Below are 18435 nucleotides of genomic sequence, written 5' to 3' on the forward strand. Positions count from 1 at the left end.
GAAAGTTATATCAAACCCATCACTGTTTCAAGTGATCTGCACGGGAACGTTTGATCAAACCCTCCAGTGCTTCCAGTGTATTGCAGTCACGTGTGTGTCACTTTTACGACAGAAACAGCCAAGTACGTCCTGCAGTTAAAACCACCCTTTTTACAGTAAAAGGCTGGTAATCAAAATGAGCTAAATGCGTGATTTGGTATGATGGAAGACTGTGATAAGGGAGTGAGGGAGGCATAAATAAAGCACATTTATTAACACTTTATTAGGGCTTGTCTTGTGTGGACTGATAAACGCTAAGAAAGGTTCATGTGATCCCCACCAACTGATAAACAACTTGGTAGTCTTGACCAATAGTACATTATCACTGCAGAGCATGATCACTGATTTAAGTTCTCTCAGGAGGATCACCTATGCCCAATGGCAAACACAGATGTCGTGATGACCATTTCAGTGTGGGTGTGGTCACTGCGCTAACAGCTGAGGTCACCTGCAGGGGTGACGGTGAGGAACCTTGTGTACAGGCTCTGCCTATGAACCTTTGAACAGAATACCAGACACACCTGTGGGCTCTTCCCAGCTGCTCCCAGCATGAGAAAACACTCTTTCCTCCCAATTACTTTCTGACCTGCCACAGGTCGAAAACATTACAAGGTCTGGTCCTCTCTCTCTCGCTCTCTCTCTCTCACTCTCTCTGTCTCTCTCTCTTCCTTTCTCCTTCTGTGGTGTTGGACTTTGTCCCATTATAACAGGAGGAAGTCTCCAGAGTATTCCAGCGATGTTCTAAGAGTGTGGATGCATGTGGAAGAGACGTCAGGACGATGATGTGAAAACTCTCAAAAGACCACACAGGAAGGAGCAAGCGGACAACGGGAGTGATTTTCACAGAGGTACCTCAGCTCACAAAATATCTACCAGACTGTTGGATTTGTTCCCCCTTTTCTTTTGGTAATTATTTACTTTAAATAGCGATGTGACCCGTGCTCTGGCACTGTATGATATGAACTGTAAAGGTATGGACATGGTGGATTGATTACGAATGTTTTGTTTTTGAATTATGATATGATATATAGTTTGGACCGATGTGGGCAGGTGATGTGTGAGTTTAGCTTTCAATCTGGTTAAGGACAGTATATCTGTTCAAGGCGAAATAACACTACAAATTATTTATGTGTCTACTCATTGCCACTGGCCTGCTTGATTTATAGCACACATCTTTTCTCTCACATATAACAGTTATTTCAGGTTGAAAGTCTGAGTCTTCTTTCTCAAGGCTCAGGCCATTAGTGAAAGCACAAGTAATCTTGGCTCTCCGGTCTCAGAGATATTTTTATGACACCATAAACGATGAGTCTCTTGGATAACATCTACTCAGGTTTGTTGCTAGGAGATGGTTTAGAACCAGTAAAGAACACCGGATCATTCATTAACATGCAGTGGTTGTGTTTTAATTTGAGTATAAAACATATGACAATAAGGGATTTAATGTAAATATCTGATAGACAGAGTAGGTGGCGATGAATCATGCAGGAGCTAATGAGTTGTACCTTCTGGTTAAATCATAACTGATAGCAGTCCATGTTGTCCAGGGGTAAAGATCAATCTGAGTAATAGTGTCTCTGTGCTATCTTGTGTTCCAAGGAAACATGTTCCAAAACAGAAGGGTCTACTCATTCCATGTTTGTGAGAACGAAAAAAAGGAGGGTTAAAATCTCAGTAGAGACTTATTACTTGCAATACTGATGCCTGTTCAATATAGTTTATGTTGCCATACAATTACTATAAAATGTCTTTAAAAGGAATGACCCTTTGACTTTTTTCTGATCTCTCTTTTGTCGCATTCAACAGAAGCTTCTGTGTCTTGAAAATAACATACAGTATAGACTGTTGATAAAAGATTAGACTTACTTTTCAATTATATCAACAATATAGTTTGTTTTAACACACCTTAAATCAAAAGCCTGAACAATAGCAAAAAGGCTCTCCCTCAAACCAAATAGAAGAGGAATACATTCAAAGCTGAAAGTCAAATTGATGAAAATCCTGTCAAACGTGTTTGTTAATGCCTTCTTAAGGATGAGAGAGAGGGCAGTGTGAAACTGAATTAATTATTAACTAAGACTACGACTAGAATAAAACCACAACATGGGGAAGAAAAGTTCCTCCACTTATTTGACTCAGTCACTATAACTATCTGCAGTGGACTCCATGGTCTTAAAGAGTTGATGACAATCATTTACATGAGTGAGGTCTGTCACGCTTATCACAAGTATAATTGAACTAGCATGTGTTTGTATAGACACAACAGTGGTGACAATGAACAATAATAGGGCTTCATACGATCATTGATCAAGATGATTTATTTTCTTAGATCTTTCAGTTTACGAAAGTTCATTCCTCCTAAAACAGGTGTTTGACCAAAGACAGTCCAAGATGTTCCAAGGTGGTGATCCTCACAGCTTTGAGACCAGCAGCTATGCTAGCTCTGTCATATCCAAGTAGGCTCGGGGTCTGTGACCCTCAGACATTTATTCACATTCTAGTATTTTTCTTTTTTTTGGTTCTGAATTTGACTGTCAGCAAGTTTCAAACGTTTTTTTGTATGTCTTGCATTTCGCAGTGGATTCTCGGTTGAGACCTCCTCTCAAATATCAAATGTATCCAGACCAAGTGGCAGATCAATATACAGTGAGTAGGCCACTGGTCAAAACAAACCTAATTTTACTGATCACTGTTGAGATTCTAGATATTATGGGTTTTATTGTAGCCTCACATTATTGTTTTGCTACAGCATCAACAAGGGGGGTAACACTATACACAGAGGCTTGTCAATATCATCTTTTGAAAATGAACGATTTTAGACACGGAAAGATTTATCACTCATTATTATCTGTACTACAGGAGAAAATCAGTGGTAAGAGTCACATTGTCATGCAGTTAATTTGTCACTCCTCAAGGTCCAAGATTGTGTGTTTTTATGTCTTCTGAGCAGTGCAGAGAAAAGAATATGTGGAGAACATCAACAAGCAGATGGGCTGCTGCCAATACAGAGTTGAGGTACTGGGCTCCCACAATGCATTTCTGCCTCTCAGAGACTCACATCTGAGATCAAAGAGACCATTTTACAATGTGAAGGATACACCTTATAGGAAATTAAATGGAATTGTAAAACACATGTATGTTGTGAAGAACATAAAACCCTAAAACCTAAAACACAGAAATTGAATCATGGCCTATGGCTTTGCTTGTTTAGTAATCTTCTGAATCCTCTGAATGTCCTCTCCAGCACCTGTTCACCTGCGACATGGACAGCTGGGATGTGAGGCTGGACGACTGCATCGACAGGCTGAAACTGCTGGAGGCTACGGGCGCCGTGTGGAGCCAGGAAATGATCCTGCAGGTGCAGGATGGGAGTCTGCGGCTCATCGACATCGAGACCCAGGTGGGTACCTACTTTACCTCGGACACTGGTGGCCGTCCCCTTGAGCTCAGCCTGAGACTGCCGGCCTGAAAAATCCGACTTTGTGTAACAGGTTTGCAGTACAGGGCCTGAGAGGTTTGCAGTAGGTCCTGAGAGGTTTGATAGTTTACTGAAAATGTTTTGGGCCAGTTGGGTCTTGCAGAGTCTTAGCCTAAAATGTGATAGCGTTTCTGTTCTGATTCGGTTCTGTTCCTCCCTTTCAGTTCTGATTTGGTTCTGTTCCTCCCTTTCAGTTCTGATTCGGTTCTGTTCCTCCCTTTGCCTTTCAGTTCTGATTCGGTTCTGTTCCTCCCTTTCAGTTCTGATTCGGTTCTGTTCCTCCCTTTGCCTTTCAGTTCTGATTCGGTTCTGTTCCTCCCTTTCAGTTCTGATTCGGTTCTGTTCCTCCCTTTGCCTTTCAGTTCTGATTCGGTTCTGTTCCTCCCTTTGCCTTTCAGTTCTGATTCGGTTCTGTTCCTCCCTTTCAGTTCTGATTCGGTTCTGTTCCTCCCTTTGCCTTTCAGTTCTGATTCGGTTCTGTTCCTCCCTTTGCCTTTCAGTTCTGATTCGGTTCTGTTCCTCCCTTTGCCTTTCAGTTCTGATTCGGTTCTGTTCCTCCCTTTGCCTTTCAGTTCTGATTCGGTTCTGTTCCTCCCTTTCAGTTCTGATTCGGTTCTGTTCCTCCCTTTGCCTGTGTAACACACCTCACTTTGCTCTCTGCCCTGACTTCATTGTTCCTTCTCTTTCATCCGTTCGCTCGGTCCTCTTTTCCCACTTTGCCCTGATATTTACCGTATTATTCATCGTCCTGTTACTCCTCTGCGCATCTCACTTCTCTTTCTCCCTCTTTCCTCACACTTCCCTCCCTCACCCGCTTTCCTCTGCCATGCTTGCACCATTCTCCACCCTCTTTCTCATCTCCTCACACCTCCTCTGTTCCTCTCTCTCCCCCACTTAGGAGGAGCTGGAGAGGCATCCCATCAGCAGTGTCTCAGACGTGCAGGCAGTGCTGGACAGCTGCGTCTACAACTCCCTGCTGACCGTGTCAATGCAGAAGGAGGGGACGAGTGGCACCAGCATCTTCATGTTCCAGTGCTCGGCCCTGAGGGTCAGTGTCACACAAATGGACCCGTCTCGGACTATTTTCACTAGTTTTCAGATGGTGTTATCTAGGCTAGGAATGTCGAAGGATTCTTCGGCTTAAGGCATGTGTTCTCATGTGCTAATTGTTCTGTGGCTGTCAGTCAACAAGAGACCTTTGAGGTTGTGTTTGGAATTCTTTGATGACAGGCTCTTTGTAGAACCCGTTTAGGATCAATTTAGCCATCAGCTTTACTAGCAGTTTGAAGCTGTAAAGAACCTTTTTTTGCCAGGTTCTATGTTGGCAGGTTCCTAGTGAGTACCGTCCTGTAAGCACTTTGAACTGCAACTCTTGCATGTTGCAGTCTTCTATGTAAATAAAGTCTTACTTACTTACCACCTTTTCACAGGTCCTTCCCTCAGAACTCATGTGACATACAAATTCTTACAATAAACATCTTCTTTCTTTACTACTTATTCAGGCTGATTATATCAAACGAGATATAGAGAGAGCCATCAACCACAGAAAAGATGACTGTGGAGATAACAGACAACCCAGGTGAATTTCAGCATAAATCCTAGACATGAAAATTCTGTAAATCTGATATTAACCAAAATTACACTAATTTATTCAAAAGTAATAAAAACCTATATACAACTGACAAGATAGCATATGGAGAACTCCGTTAATAGATATAAGTGGTGCACTGGTTTGTGTATTCAGAAGCATAGATTAGTTCTCATAGTTTCCTATTGCAGACAAAAAGTGGGCATACTGCAGTAAATATTGACGTGATGCGTTCTTGGAAAACATATGGAGCTCGCGGTGAATCAAATCTCATATGTTAATATGTCTGGTGTTATAGGGACAACCTGAGAGCCATCATGGCTGCCAAGATGAACGGTGCCCTCCAGAACAACAGACCCCCTTCAGAGGAGTGGGATCGCCCAGAGCGCCCCCCCATGGAGTGGGACGCCCCAGACTACGGTGAGCAAACAGATAAAGCTTTATCTGGGGAATATGACTCTGCCTCCTGGAAACGGACAGGCTGTTTGTTGGTTTGAGACAGACAGAGAGAGAGAGAGAGAGAGAGAGAGCGAGAGAGAGAGAGAGCGAGAGAGAGAGAGAGAGAGAGAGAGAGAGAGAGAGAGAGAGAGAGAGAGAGAGAGAGGGAGAGAGAGGAACCCAGTGTAGCCTTTGTTAAGTAACATTGGAGTAAGACTGTGAGATTATAATGTGTCATAACTCGCTGGGAGGTGGTTCCCCTTTCATCATGATTTAATTGGTTGGTACAGTAATAAAAGATTTAGCCCACTCCTTCTGGGTGTGTCTGGGTAATCCATGTCAAAACAATTCAAGAGCATTTCTTGACAAAGATGCAGTACAAAATTTGCTCCACCAAGGCTCCATGAGGTTGAGACAGACGTCAAACAGCAGCTGTGGGATGTAGTTGCGAGATGGCACCATACGTACAGTTGTTTTGTGTGCTGTCTGATAAGAGGCACTAACCATGACTGGGTGGATGTATGTGTATCTGTATGACGGTGGAAACGTAATGCTTATCTAGTGAAGGAGGGGCACTCAGTGCTGATGTGTTCTCTCTGCAGATGATAGCCCTGTGCCCACACCCACTCCTGCAACCCCGCTTCCTACGCCCCCCACCAACAAACCCGAGCCGGTGCGAAGGCAACCGCAGCCCCGGCAGCCGTCACCCCCTCCACCACAGAGGACCCCCACCCCCCAGCCCTACACAGAGAGGGAGAGAAATGTGGTCTGTGTTTCATTCATTTTCATTGAATTTACTGAACCCATTAGGAAGACAAGCCATAAAATGTATTCCCTTGATAAAGGCCTTAGTGACCTTCTGCTCCCACATAACCCGGTGATGAAACATTTTGAAATGCAGCAACTCCTCTAGGCTCTGTTACAGCTAAACCATCTAAACCGTGTAAACCACAACCCACTTCTCAGTGCCTGGAAGAACAAAAACATTTCAGAACCCGTAGCCCCATGCCCCTTGACCTTTCGATGTAGCCTGAATGGTCTGGTTCGGACCTGTTTGACAGTAAAGCACTCATGTAATACATATACAGCCTCAGTGAAATGCCCTGGTGGGCAAAGGGTTGAGGGTTTGTCTCTCCTCTGTGCGCCCTCTACAGGATATTTTGAATCACGTGATTAATGACATTGAGGCCTTCATGGGCAGGGTGGCCGCAGTGGCACCAAAAGAGGACAAGAAGAAGAACAAGAAGAAAAAGAATAAGAAAAAGAAGTGCAAAGGTAAAACACTTCAGGAGACATAATATATCATGTGCAATAGAACAATAAAAACAGAAACATGTATTTCACTTTATTCATTATAGATGATTTTACACTAACCCCCTGAGGGGCCAAACTAATGGTAAAATTACTATAATAATTGGCCTAAGAAGCAATACTAATTGCAATTTTCAGACATATATTTCATTTTTGGTTTATATCTAAGCAAAAAGAGTTAGCATCTTAGTCAACTCTGTGTTCCGTCTCTCTCATTTAGTTATTGTAGGCCTGCCCTCCCCAGATGAGTTTGAGGTCTGTTTTCAGAAAATCAAATTTGGCTTCAACCTTCTGGTAGGTTTGCATTGACACTATAAACCTCATATGATGCTTGTACTTCTTCATGCACTGTCCAGTGAACTCCCCTCTTTCTTGTCTTGCGATGTCAGGGAGAACTAACAGGGAAGATCAACGATCCAAGTGCTCCAGATCTGGTTCATGTCTTCTTCTCCATCCTTACTTATGTAAGTTGAAGACTTCCCTATACTGTTCTCTCTAGCATACTGAAGCGGAAGCGTTTTACAAACTTAAGCCTTGCTTAACCCCTGATACCAATAGGCTGGGGCTGCTCAAGTCAAAGCTAAACCATACAGCCAGGCCAGCTGTTTCTCTTGCTCGGGCCCGGGGACAAGATGACCTCCAAGATGATCTGTTTTTTTGACTGCTATTGCTAGTTGTTGTATCATTAAATGTCAAGCAATATAGCAGAATTATCAGGATGTCTCTGGATGTTGAAAACCAGCATGTACATATAGCTTGGTACCTTGGTTCCTTGGTTGTTGTGTTCACTGACTATCCTGCTAACACAGTTCTAACACTGTGATAGCAACTGACTGGTCTACCTTTCTCTGAGATGCATCTGGTCTGTGGTTGTCCCGCTGCAGCTGGTGGACTACAGTCCAGAGGAGCTGCCCCCGTCCGTCGTCGTGCCCCTCCTGACCCCAGAGTGCATCCGGCTGTTGAGTGAGGAGGCCACCATAGAGGAAGACCAGTTCTGGCAGACGCTGGGAGACGCCTGGAACATCCCCAGGTAGAGAACACCCAAGATTAAAACAATATCAGCAGGTAGATAACGCCTTCATGGCAAGATGCATACTAGATTTAGAGACTGTCAGCAAGTAGCATAGAGTGGTCAACAGGTACGTAGCTGATATAACATATCAGGGGAGGGAATAAAATCCCCATGGAATCAAGGATCCAATAGCAGCAGTTACATAATGTTCTCTGACAAGAAACATTGTAGGTTTAGGTTATATCATCAGAAAGGTAACTGTAGAAAATCATGGTTGTAATACAGTGGTGTGGTGAACATCAAGCAGTTTTGCAAACAAGTGTCATGTAAAGCCAGGCAGAGAGGCCTATGTGCAGAGATGAAGGTCAGGCCAAACAGAGAGGCCTGTTTTCTAAAACCATGACCACACAGTTTACACAGGTGCAAGCCTTCAAAGGCAGCCAGATATGAATTAAAAGGTTTATGCATAGGGGATGCGGAATTGATCAAAGAGCAGTTCCCAAGAGAGCCCATTTATCATAACCGGGAGGGGTGAAACCTCTGATAAGGACATAGCTGCTCATTAAAAGCCAGCATCTTGAAAGGTGCTTCAGCAATTAGTGAGCAGAATTTTCTGATTGGCTGACCTTGGATAAATTCTATATGTTTGAGAGAATCTTCTGATTGGTTCAAACTTGAATAAGTTTTGGGTTTTCGATTGGAAAAGCAAAGTGACGAAATATACCGTTTAAAAAGTTAGTGCATTGTTTTTTTGACTGAGCTGCTCCATGGACCAACACTCCGATTTGAATGAAAGTCTGCAAGAGTAAATAAACTTCAGTTCATGGCATTCGGTCGTCTGACTCACTGAAGTATCAACTCTAAGATTTGAAGAGGTTGTTTCGCTGCAACAGTAACGTCCCTAGCTAAGGAATATTACCAGGTAAGGAACAGTCCCTGGAGAGATCTCATTAACGGACATTGTCGCACAGTTGGGGATCATAAAGCATGGAACACCTCAGGGCAGAGAACAGGAAATGGCCAAAAACAGGGAACATCCCCGAATGGCATAATTTCACTGTAGGAAGAGCTCATCTCAAGACAGGGAACGCCCTAGCTCAGGGGGGTGTCACGACTAGCCCTGCCGGGGTGCCTGTGCTTGGCTTCATACCTGCGTAGGTGTGTTCATGTACCAGATGGGCTGTTCTGCACCTGCACCCTAGTGCTCTCCCTCTGATCCAAAGGAGGCCTAGAGTGTTCCCTTTCTGAGATATATATATATATATATATGATGACCGGCTAGCTTAACGATTCAAAGAATCAAATACAGTATACATTCCATATTGAGGAAAGGGGAGCTGTTAATATATTTCTGAGTTACGATGTGCCTGCCTCTGCCTACTCATGATGCATGTGTGATTTTCTCTGTCAGCACACAGTGGCCAGAGGAAGACGACGACATTCCTGATTTCATCCCTGTGTTTGATGATGACTGGCAGCCCCAAGACGTCATGTCTGAGAGTCAGCCACAGAGCAAGCCACAGAGCAAGTCACCGAGCCAGCCACCGAGCCAGCCAAGCAGTAGGCAGCCCAGCCAGCGCACAAGGAATGAACCAGTGCAGGTCAAAGACACACACACACACACACACACACACACACCCAGGGATACAGACAGACAGACAGACACACACACACACACACACACACACACACACACACACACACACACACACACACACACACACACACACACACACACACACACACACACACACACACAGGGATACAGACAGACACACACACATACGTAAACTGTCCAACATACAGTCACAATACATCAAACTTGGGAATGTTGCTCTTTATTAAATTTGGACGTAATTAATCCAATGTTCAGAATTAAATAATTAGCTAGTAAAGCCAGCATGTGGTATTATGCTACAGTCTTGCCACACCATCACACTGAAGTGTTGTTATCTTTTCACAGACGCCGTGGAAACCACCAGCAGAGTATGTTTGCTTCTTCCTCCCCTGCATTTCTGCTTGTATCATTAGTTCTGTGGCTAATCAAGTGTCTGTCTCAACCACCACCATATGCCTCTGTGTTTCACTGCAGGGTCGAGGAAAACGGGGAAGTCCCTGCCAACTACTTGCGCGTGATCTTTGACTTCACTGCCAGGAACCAGCGAGAACTCAGCATCTCAAAGGGAGAAGTTGTACAGGTGAATTAAAAAGAAGTTGCATCAGTAAGACTGAGGGGGTGAGAGAGTAATTACACAATGCACATTAGACAAACCCCACCTATGAAAATTAGAAACTGGTTGCCAGGGAGATGTATGTGTCGCCAAATCATATTAGGTCACCATTAATAAGGGAGCACTAAAGGGCATGGATACTCGCAAATCCACGTGCACATGTAAACAAGTGCAGCATCCTGCAGGCACTGTCTTGAGATCTATCCTCTCATACATCTACAGCTGTTGGACATGTCCAAACAATGGTGGAAAGTGCGAAATGACATCAAAGAGGAAGGCTATGTCCCGAACAACGTCTTGGAGCCACTATACAAAAAGGATGAGGTAACAACATGACCACCAGCATGACCTGTCCAAAAACCAAGGGGCATTTTATTCCAATATACAGGGTAGTGATGTCATCTTGATGCTTTGCTCCTGTCCATGCCAGGAACCAGAGCCAGTGGTGGCCACCCCAAACTTGACCAAGAAATCTAAACCATCAGAAGTGAAGGCCTGGCTGGAGTACAAGGGATTCAATAAAATGTAAGTGGTTAGTAAGATATGACTGATAATAGCATGTCTATCTAATCAAGCAGCAGCATCATGACACAGTAAATGCTAAAGTGGTACAAATCATCTACTTTGAATAACTTGTTAAAAATTGTGATGTATGTGATGTGATGTATGTGTATGTTATGTTATGTATGTTATGTGTTCATGCATTTATGTTTGTGTGTGCAAATAAGGTAGACTTGTTAGCTAATCCTGAGCTGTGCCTTTCCTGTGTTTCCCACAGCACGGTGCGTTGTCTGAGCATGGTCAGTGGCGCCTCTCTCCTCGGGATGACTCGTGAGGAGCTGAAGATGGTTTGTCCTGACGAGGGGGGCCGGGTGTTCTTCCAGCTGCAGAACGTAAAGTCGGCAAATGCCGTGAGTAGCCATGGCAACCTCAGACTACCACAAAATTCATAGAGAGGAACCACCCACCACAGATAGGCTCATTAATAAACTTTTCTTTTTCACTTTTCACTCTAGTTGGCAAGTGAAATCAGACGTCTGGAGTAACTACTCAACAAGATTAACTGGACCAGACAGAGAATCTGAAGGACTAGAACCGTACTAGTTTAAGTGTTCTGCCATTTGGATACGGGAATTAGTCTCCAGAACTTATGGCCACACCTTCTTTTGCACACATACTCTAAAAAGAGTTTGAAAAGGTTCTTTGGAAACCACTGTACTTTGCTGTAAATGTATAATGCTAATTTAGGTATGAGATATGAGATTGTAATTCTTGCTACTCCTATTCTCCTTGCTATTGTAACATGAATAATCGCCTTGTGGGATCCTCTGTTTTGCTCTTCCCATTGAAACAATGATCAGATCCGATGCCACATGCCTATACATCCTATACATGTTCAATTATGTACAACTTCATTCACACATAAAAGACACTTTCCCTTTATTTATGTTCACCTGTATTTTACCATAAATGTTTAAAGCTGCAGTACAGATTTAAGTATTTACCTCTATTCATCTTCATGATATTGCGGTGATGAAATAACACTAATGACATGTTGCATGTTGTTATTTTTAAACTAGTCTCAACATAATGCCATATGTGAATTTTCTTACCCAGAATTTTCTTACTATGAGTTGATGAATAAAAGGAAATGAGTGGCAAACAGATGAATATACATGCTTTATTTCATTGTAGCATTACACGTGTACATGTACCAGCACAGAAACTTCCAGGGCAGGAGTCTGTGAACCATTGCTTTAAGTGCGAAAGCATACCAGTGGCTACATAAAAAAAAGAAAAAGTAAACAGGTCAAATCAAACCAATAACCTTGAAGAGCATACAAAACACGCATACCCACCCACACATGAAACTAAACAAAACAAAACTTAAACGACGAAACATAAAACAGCATAGAAAAGAACTGTTTCAAAAAACAGGAAAACCAAACACAAGCATGGTTCGTAAATGTATCATTTCACAAAACAAAATCAAAGAAACATTCTACGTGTATACAATGTAAAATTGTGAATTCTTTAGACAGAGTAATGGCTTGGGATCACACCTGATTGGACCACAGTGTGTGTTCCAGGGCACCCTGGTTACAGTCAGGGTGGCAGGAGTGTGATGATGTGAATGTGCACTGCTCTTAGAAATATTGCCCTAATATCTTGAAGTGCATATTTCACATATTACACCCAACCCTTTAAACTAGAACAGAATAGACATTTGAGAGTAAGCTTCCGATCCCCATTAATAAAAAGATGATTAAATTCAGTAAAAGGTGTTTGGAGAGAGATATAGAGAATAACTTCATAACCAGCTTGATTTATTAAAGAATGTTTCAAAAGTGTCTCACAGCATTTCCAAACAGAAGTTTGGTTTACCCCTTCGGCGAAGCTCAAATCTTCACAGATGGCGTCTGGCTTTGGGATGCCACATGCATGTCTAAGCATCACACAGAGCTGATCATGCTCGCCAGACAAGCTAACAGTTTAGCAAATCACCCAAGTGAGACCGGAGACTGGACAAGTGTTCGGGTCTATAAATGACCCATCCGCGTTAAATAGTTGAACATCCACTTGGAAACCGAGGCTTCAGAGCTTATATCTCCTCGAAAAGCATTTGAAATGAGAGCATATCTCCATCTCAGATCTACAGATTGTTTCTATTGAGGGTTATCATGGAAAGAGGTTGATTGCTTGTTTTGAAATAAAAACAGACTGGAAAAAAAACCTCCTGGTGAACATAAAGTAATTTCTCAAATCAGTACAAACAAATAATACATTAAAAAAATAATAATAATAAAAATAAAAATAGTGACATCATTTAAAAAAAGAAAAAAAAAAGTCAAAATCTGTCTGTAAATCCATGAACATACGATGGCAATCATCTGCAACAACTCAACGTTCACCGTCTTTGCAGCTACCACTCACTACTTGAATCAATAAATGGTCTGTATAAACTCTCTGTTATATAAAAAAATACTTTTTTTATATTCAAGCAAAATCATAGCTATCCACTTAAGTCTCCACACACATGACACCCTTTCACAGTGAGACCTCCCAGCACAGCGAGGACCTGTTACACCGTCTTCACACTGAGACACTAAAGCCATGATGGGGACATGCGCGGTACTCACAACGAGGCTGAAATGAGGGGTGTGTGTACTTGTACACAGCGTCATCTCGAGTCACAAACAAACAGGAGACCCCTTTACAGGGTCCTCAGAGTGAGCGAATGGCCTATGACCTTAAGGCCTATGACCTGTGCGTGGATTCATCAGTCCAAGATGGACTAAGGTTAGAGACAGAGAGGGTACTTATCCCCTCTCCAGAGTGCGGCTGGGTGGAATATTAGAGTGATCGCAAGTTAGACAGAGGTAAATGGCGACCTAAGAGTATGTAGGTGTCCATGTATGACTATTTTAAAGAGAGGCCGAATGGGAGTGAAACTGCATTGCCCCTCTGACAACCACAACAACTGTTACCAGCGGTTTGATCATCCTGACACCCTGATAGCCATCACCCAGGATCATTCCAAGATCAGAAGTTTGGATTTGAACTCACTGTCTGTATTGGATCACCACATTGACATTACATTGTAAACAGTGTTTCTGTCCATTCACCTCCACCAAGTCCACAAGGACACATCACAGACGCAGATGCAAAAACTGAGCTTCTGCTGACAGTTTATGTAAAAAAACTAAAACCCAAAAAGGATTTTTTTTTGGCCAGTTAGCAGATTCTCACTATATCTGTCCTGAAATGGAAAAAAAATATAAGCGTGACTTCTTTCAGTCTTTTGAGAGCACATCCATCTCACACTGACAGTGACAGTGACCTCTCAAACACTGAACCTCACAGAAGGCCTTTTTGAAAACAAACTCCGAAACCAAAAGGCACAGGGATTTCTTGGCTTGGTTGGTTGGTTGGTTGGTTGCTAGGTTACAGATCACATCAGAGAGCATGCAGAGGTGTCAGCACAGGTCGAACTCCAAATCTCTTCACTGGGAAGGGCTCAAGGCTCAGGGGGGGGGGATTCACTGGGATGTCTGAGGTGATGGTGGAAGGAACACACCCCCTCACGGTTCAAACTGTGCCAGATTACAACATGCTTCACTTCACACATGCAAACTCTGCAAACTCAGACAGCAAAACTCGTCACTTTTGCCGTCTTGATTTATCTATATGTGCAAATGTGAAAGACTTCTCAGAATGGATATCCACTCTACCACACACTGGTCTACTGTACAGTACAAACTGTATATATTAATACACAGATAATACACCATGTTTCTATACACTAGATTAACTTCCTTCTTGTGAGCTGCATATAGCAGTGTACTGTATATGGATTGCTTTAAATAGATATATTTATTATAGTATCTACAGGTTATTTCTTATTCTAACAATTGAAAACTAAAACCTTTTATACAATGTTCACACTTTGGAATGTTTCTTCCAGACCACAGACTTGGTCCTTCTTCACTCTTGTCCATCCTTAAAATCTTGTCATGGAAGAGTACGGGGAACATGCAGTTTGAGACAGCGCTCCAGTGACATAGTTTCACACTTGGGAAACTTTTTTCCATTTCTTCTTCAACACGTCCCATCTACGACGACACAGTGTGTGTGTACGTGTGTGTGGGTGTGTGTGTGTGTGTGTGTGTGTGTGTGTGTGTGTGTGTGTGTGTGTGTGTGTGAATTCATGCGAATGTGAGTATTAATGTGCAGTTCAGTTGAATTATGTGAATGGAGGGGTGACTGTTAGTTTGTGTATTGTATAAGGCAGCTGATATTGACTTTGCTAAATGATCCTCTTTTGTTGTTGCTACAGAGCATGGAAGATGAAGGTAGTGTTTGATTTCATAAGGCAGCATGACCAAGGGATGGGCACAGCTTGCAGGGTCTAGGGGCAAGTGATGGATAAAACAATTCCTGATTGGTCAAGACCTTTACATGCAGCCGTCACATGACGAAGTTGAAGGGAAGTTGGTCAATGTGGGTGGGGGTTTTTACCCCAAATGACCACTAGCTAAAACTAAAGCAAGCATCCGTCCAATCATGTCGTTGGAGAAGCACACATGACTGACAGTTGGCATACTGAATGATGTCGATATATCCAGCTAACTTTTACAGGGTGATCATAAAATATAAAACACATCACAGTGGAAAGGGCAGAACTGGAGGGATGAGGCAAGGACAAGCGACATGATCAGACAGTTGATGACTGCGTTCTACTACTTTAAACACACAAACATGAGGGAAACATCTAGATGCGGGAAAGAGGGGACCACTGCTTAGGGGCAAGAAACCGATAACCGAATGGAAATCCACTAAAACCAAAAAAACATACACCATATAACAGGGACCCTGCAGTTTTTTTTATCATAATTTTCTTTTTTTTTCCTTGGCTTCGTTTTTTGAAGGACACGAGCAGCTAAGGGTGCTTTTTGAGGAAGGTTATGAGTAAAAGGGTTACCTCTCCTCATCCTCTCCTCCTCACCACCACATAGTGACTCATGCTGGAACAGACGAAGATGCAGAGAGAGGAAGAAGCAACCGTGTTTGGTCTTCTCGTCGCTACACGCCTCGCAGTCGTTGTGCTCTACAGGCGTCGCCCGGGGAAAGGGGCCATGGAGAGGGTGTCCTCCAGCTCGTCGAATCCACCCTGCTCGTCTGTGCGGACAGCGTTCGTGATGAGGTGCAGCTCCTCGTTCAGCGTCTCGTGCCGGTAGGCCACGCGGATGTCCGGCACGTTGGTGCGGCGGATGTCGTTGCTCTCGGGGCCCTCGTGGTGGTAGCGCGGACCCATCCAGTAGCTCTTAGTCTGGGAGGGCAGGAAGGGAGAGCACGGCGTCATTTGCGAGTGGAGATGTGATTTCACTACAAGATTTTTGAATGTGTCTGTTTACGTGCCGTTGGAATAACATGACAAATACGTTACAATGTGGGGAAAAGTGGATGGGTGGGAGTTACTTCACCAAATCACTGACTTGAAAGGTTGCAGTTACTTTGTATTTTTTCACAGTACACATTTATGGAGAGAGAAAAGGCAAAAAAAGACGAGTAGACAACAGGAAGAGTAATAGACTGTGAGTGGACTACAGCAAGAGTAGTAGACTGTGAGTGGACTACAGGAAGAGACTGTGAGTGGACTACAGGAAGAGTAGTAGACTGTGAGTGGACTACAGGAAGAGTAGTAGACTGTGAGTGGACTACAGGAAGAGACTGTGAGTGGACTACAGGAAGAGACTGTAAGTGGACTACAGGAAGAGACTGTGAGTGGACTACAGGAAGAGTAGTAGACTGTGAGTGGACTACAGGAAGAGACTGTGAGAGCACACTCACTTTGTGTGAGAATCCGCTCATGAGCACACTGTTCCTGGACAGCTCACACATATCACAGGAGCTGAGCTTCCACACCTGCGTGGCTATGCTGTACTCCTCCATCAGGGGCTCCTGTGGCAAATGTAACACACACACACACACACACACACACACACACACACACACACACACGCAAGCATTCACACAGAAAAAAAACAGACAAACACACATACACACAGCAAAAATGCACACACATAAACAAACTTTTAAATAATCTGAAAAATATGTATATAATATATATATATATATATATATATATAATTACACATGGAAAACAAAATAGCTGAGACCGTAGGCTTTTCAGACGTTTCTGCTGCGTAATGGTAGGAACAGTAACAGTAATAGTAGTAAGTCACTCTGCTGACCTTGGTGAAGTGGAACTGTAAGGGGTCGTCTGTGGACAGGGAGATCTGAAGGCCTCGGGACAGGTACTCTGGCAGGGGGTTACGATGGTAACTAAGGAACAGACTGTTGTTGCTAAGCGGCGACATGGCGATTCCAATCTGAGCCAGGTAGTACAAATACTGCAGCACTGGAGCCTGAGGAGAAGTTAGTGAAATAGAAAAAAAAACCCGGTAAGTAATGGTTTTATCATCATAAAACAGAAATAAAATGATTAGTCAACACAAATGAATATTCAAAATGGAGTCAACTCTCCTAAATGTCAAGTAACCCTCTCCTTCCTTATCTCACAAACACAAACACACACACACACACACACATACTCATACACACACACAAACACATACACACACTACAAACACACACACACACACACACACACACACCAAAACACACAGATGCAAAAGCATACATCAGCATGTAACAAGCATCTGTCTGATGTCAGAGTGGTGTGCCTCACCTTCCTGAGCAGCAGTCCGTGGGAGATGTTCTGTGACAGCAGGAAACCCGACACCAGGTGGTGGATAGGCCCCGCCTCCCCACAGTGAGGTCGTAACACAAATGTGTGGAAGCTCCTCTTCCTGTAGAGCAATAAAGAAGGATGCGTATTTTGTATCATTAAGACTTCATGACCACAAATCAGCTATTTGAACGAGGCTTTCTTGGTGAAAATCACTATTTGAATTCAGTGACCATTGATTCATTTGTCAATACCATCTGGCATATTTTGTCTACATATAGTTAATATGGACTGGCTGGTTATCTAACATACTTAGAGCATAGCCAGTGGAAAGACTGAAACCTAGACTACGATATGCATCTGAAACTAAGAAAACAACTATTTTAACTTCCTCACAGATAGGAGGTGTGGTTGAGAGCCTCACCTGCGTAGGTGGTTGAGCACGGTCATGTTGGCATACATGTAGTAAAGGTAGTAGGAGTAGGGCGGGTTGCCATCCTCGTTCCAGCTGGCAGGCAGAGGACTGTCCAGGTTGAATACGTGGTGTTCTGGTTTGGACTCGTCATCCACACTGTCAAAGCCCACCACCTATGGGGAGATCACACACACACACACACACACACACACACACACACACACACACACACACACACACACGCAATAAACCCACAGAAAACATATGAACACAGATTATGTTATATATGCAGTATATCAGCCACATGGGCATGTTATGACAAGCAGTAATATTGCTCTTTCTATTACATTATCCCTACTCAAATCAACTAATCCAAACTTAACATAAAATATTTCGAAGCCATGGGTAGGTTGGCAGCTTTAACCAGTGAGCAGCAGGGGGCACCCTTTCCCCCAGCAGGCAGCTCTACAGTCACTCACGTGCTGGAGGAAGAGGTGGAGCTCTGGGTGGCTGCTTGGGTCCACTGTGACCTCAAACAGGGGCATGAAGATGTTCTCCAGCATCTCCTGGAAGTTAGCCAGCTGCTTCTTGGTGTGGTAGACATCACTGCGAGCACACACAAGAGTGGGCTCAGTATTTGCCATGGTCAAATTCAGACAAATGATTCCTTA

The 18435-nt window shown here is 43.4% G+C and overlaps 2 protein-coding genes across 7 annotated transcripts in view; one reads left to right on the top strand and one right to left on the bottom strand.

Annotated features, from left to right (window-relative positions):
• The first annotated feature begins 538 nt into the window (after positions 1 to 538).
• On the top strand, positions 539 to 11760 carry eps8l3a (EPS8-like 3a). Of its 2 annotated transcripts, none has more exons than XM_031567321.2 (20): positions 539 to 945; positions 2407 to 2495; positions 2618 to 2685; positions 2990 to 3054; positions 3284 to 3439; positions 4416 to 4565; positions 5020 to 5096; positions 5404 to 5525; positions 6146 to 6309; positions 6698 to 6818; positions 7075 to 7148; positions 7244 to 7318; positions 7739 to 7884; positions 9278 to 9467; positions 9830 to 9852; positions 9959 to 10064; positions 10320 to 10421; positions 10528 to 10622; positions 10876 to 11008; positions 11114 to 11760. In XM_031567321.2, exons 2-20 carry the CDS (start codon positions 2431 to 2433, stop codon positions 11141 to 11143), a joined length of 1962 nt encoding a protein of 653 aa, XP_031423181.1. In that variant the 5' UTR covers positions 539 to 945; positions 2407 to 2430; the 3' UTR covers positions 11144 to 11760. The 2 variants fall into 2 exon arrangements, with proteins under 2 accessions (XP_031423181.1, XP_031423180.1); XM_031567320.2 differs by having other exon boundaries at positions 539 to 887.
• A 4-nt stretch (positions 11761 to 11764) lies between these two features.
• The window catches only part of LOC105900275 (AMP deaminase 2), a 49645-nt gene continuing 42974 nt past the window's right edge, over positions 11765 to 18435 (bottom strand). For all 5 annotated transcript variants that reach the window (XM_031567317.2, XM_031567318.2, XM_031567316.2 and 2 more), the window contains exons 13-18: positions 18244 to 18370; positions 17774 to 17937; positions 17350 to 17470; positions 16853 to 17026; positions 16449 to 16559; positions 11765 to 15927 (exon numbers count right to left, since the gene is read on the bottom strand). In XM_031567317.2, the coding sequence (XP_031423177.1) occupies positions 15706 to 15927; positions 16449 to 16559; positions 16853 to 17026; positions 17350 to 17470; positions 17774 to 17937; positions 18244 to 18370 (919 nt within the window). In that variant the 3' untranslated portion in view covers positions 11765 to 15705. The remainder of the gene's footprint in view (positions 15928 to 16448; positions 16560 to 16852; positions 17027 to 17349; positions 17471 to 17773; positions 17938 to 18243; positions 18371 to 18435) is intronic.

This window comes from Clupea harengus, chromosome 5 (assembly GCF_900700415.2).
Source record: "Clupea harengus chromosome 5, Ch_v2.0.2, whole genome shotgun sequence".
Lineage (NCBI taxonomy): Eukaryota > Metazoa > Chordata > Actinopteri > Clupeiformes > Clupeidae > Clupea > Clupea harengus.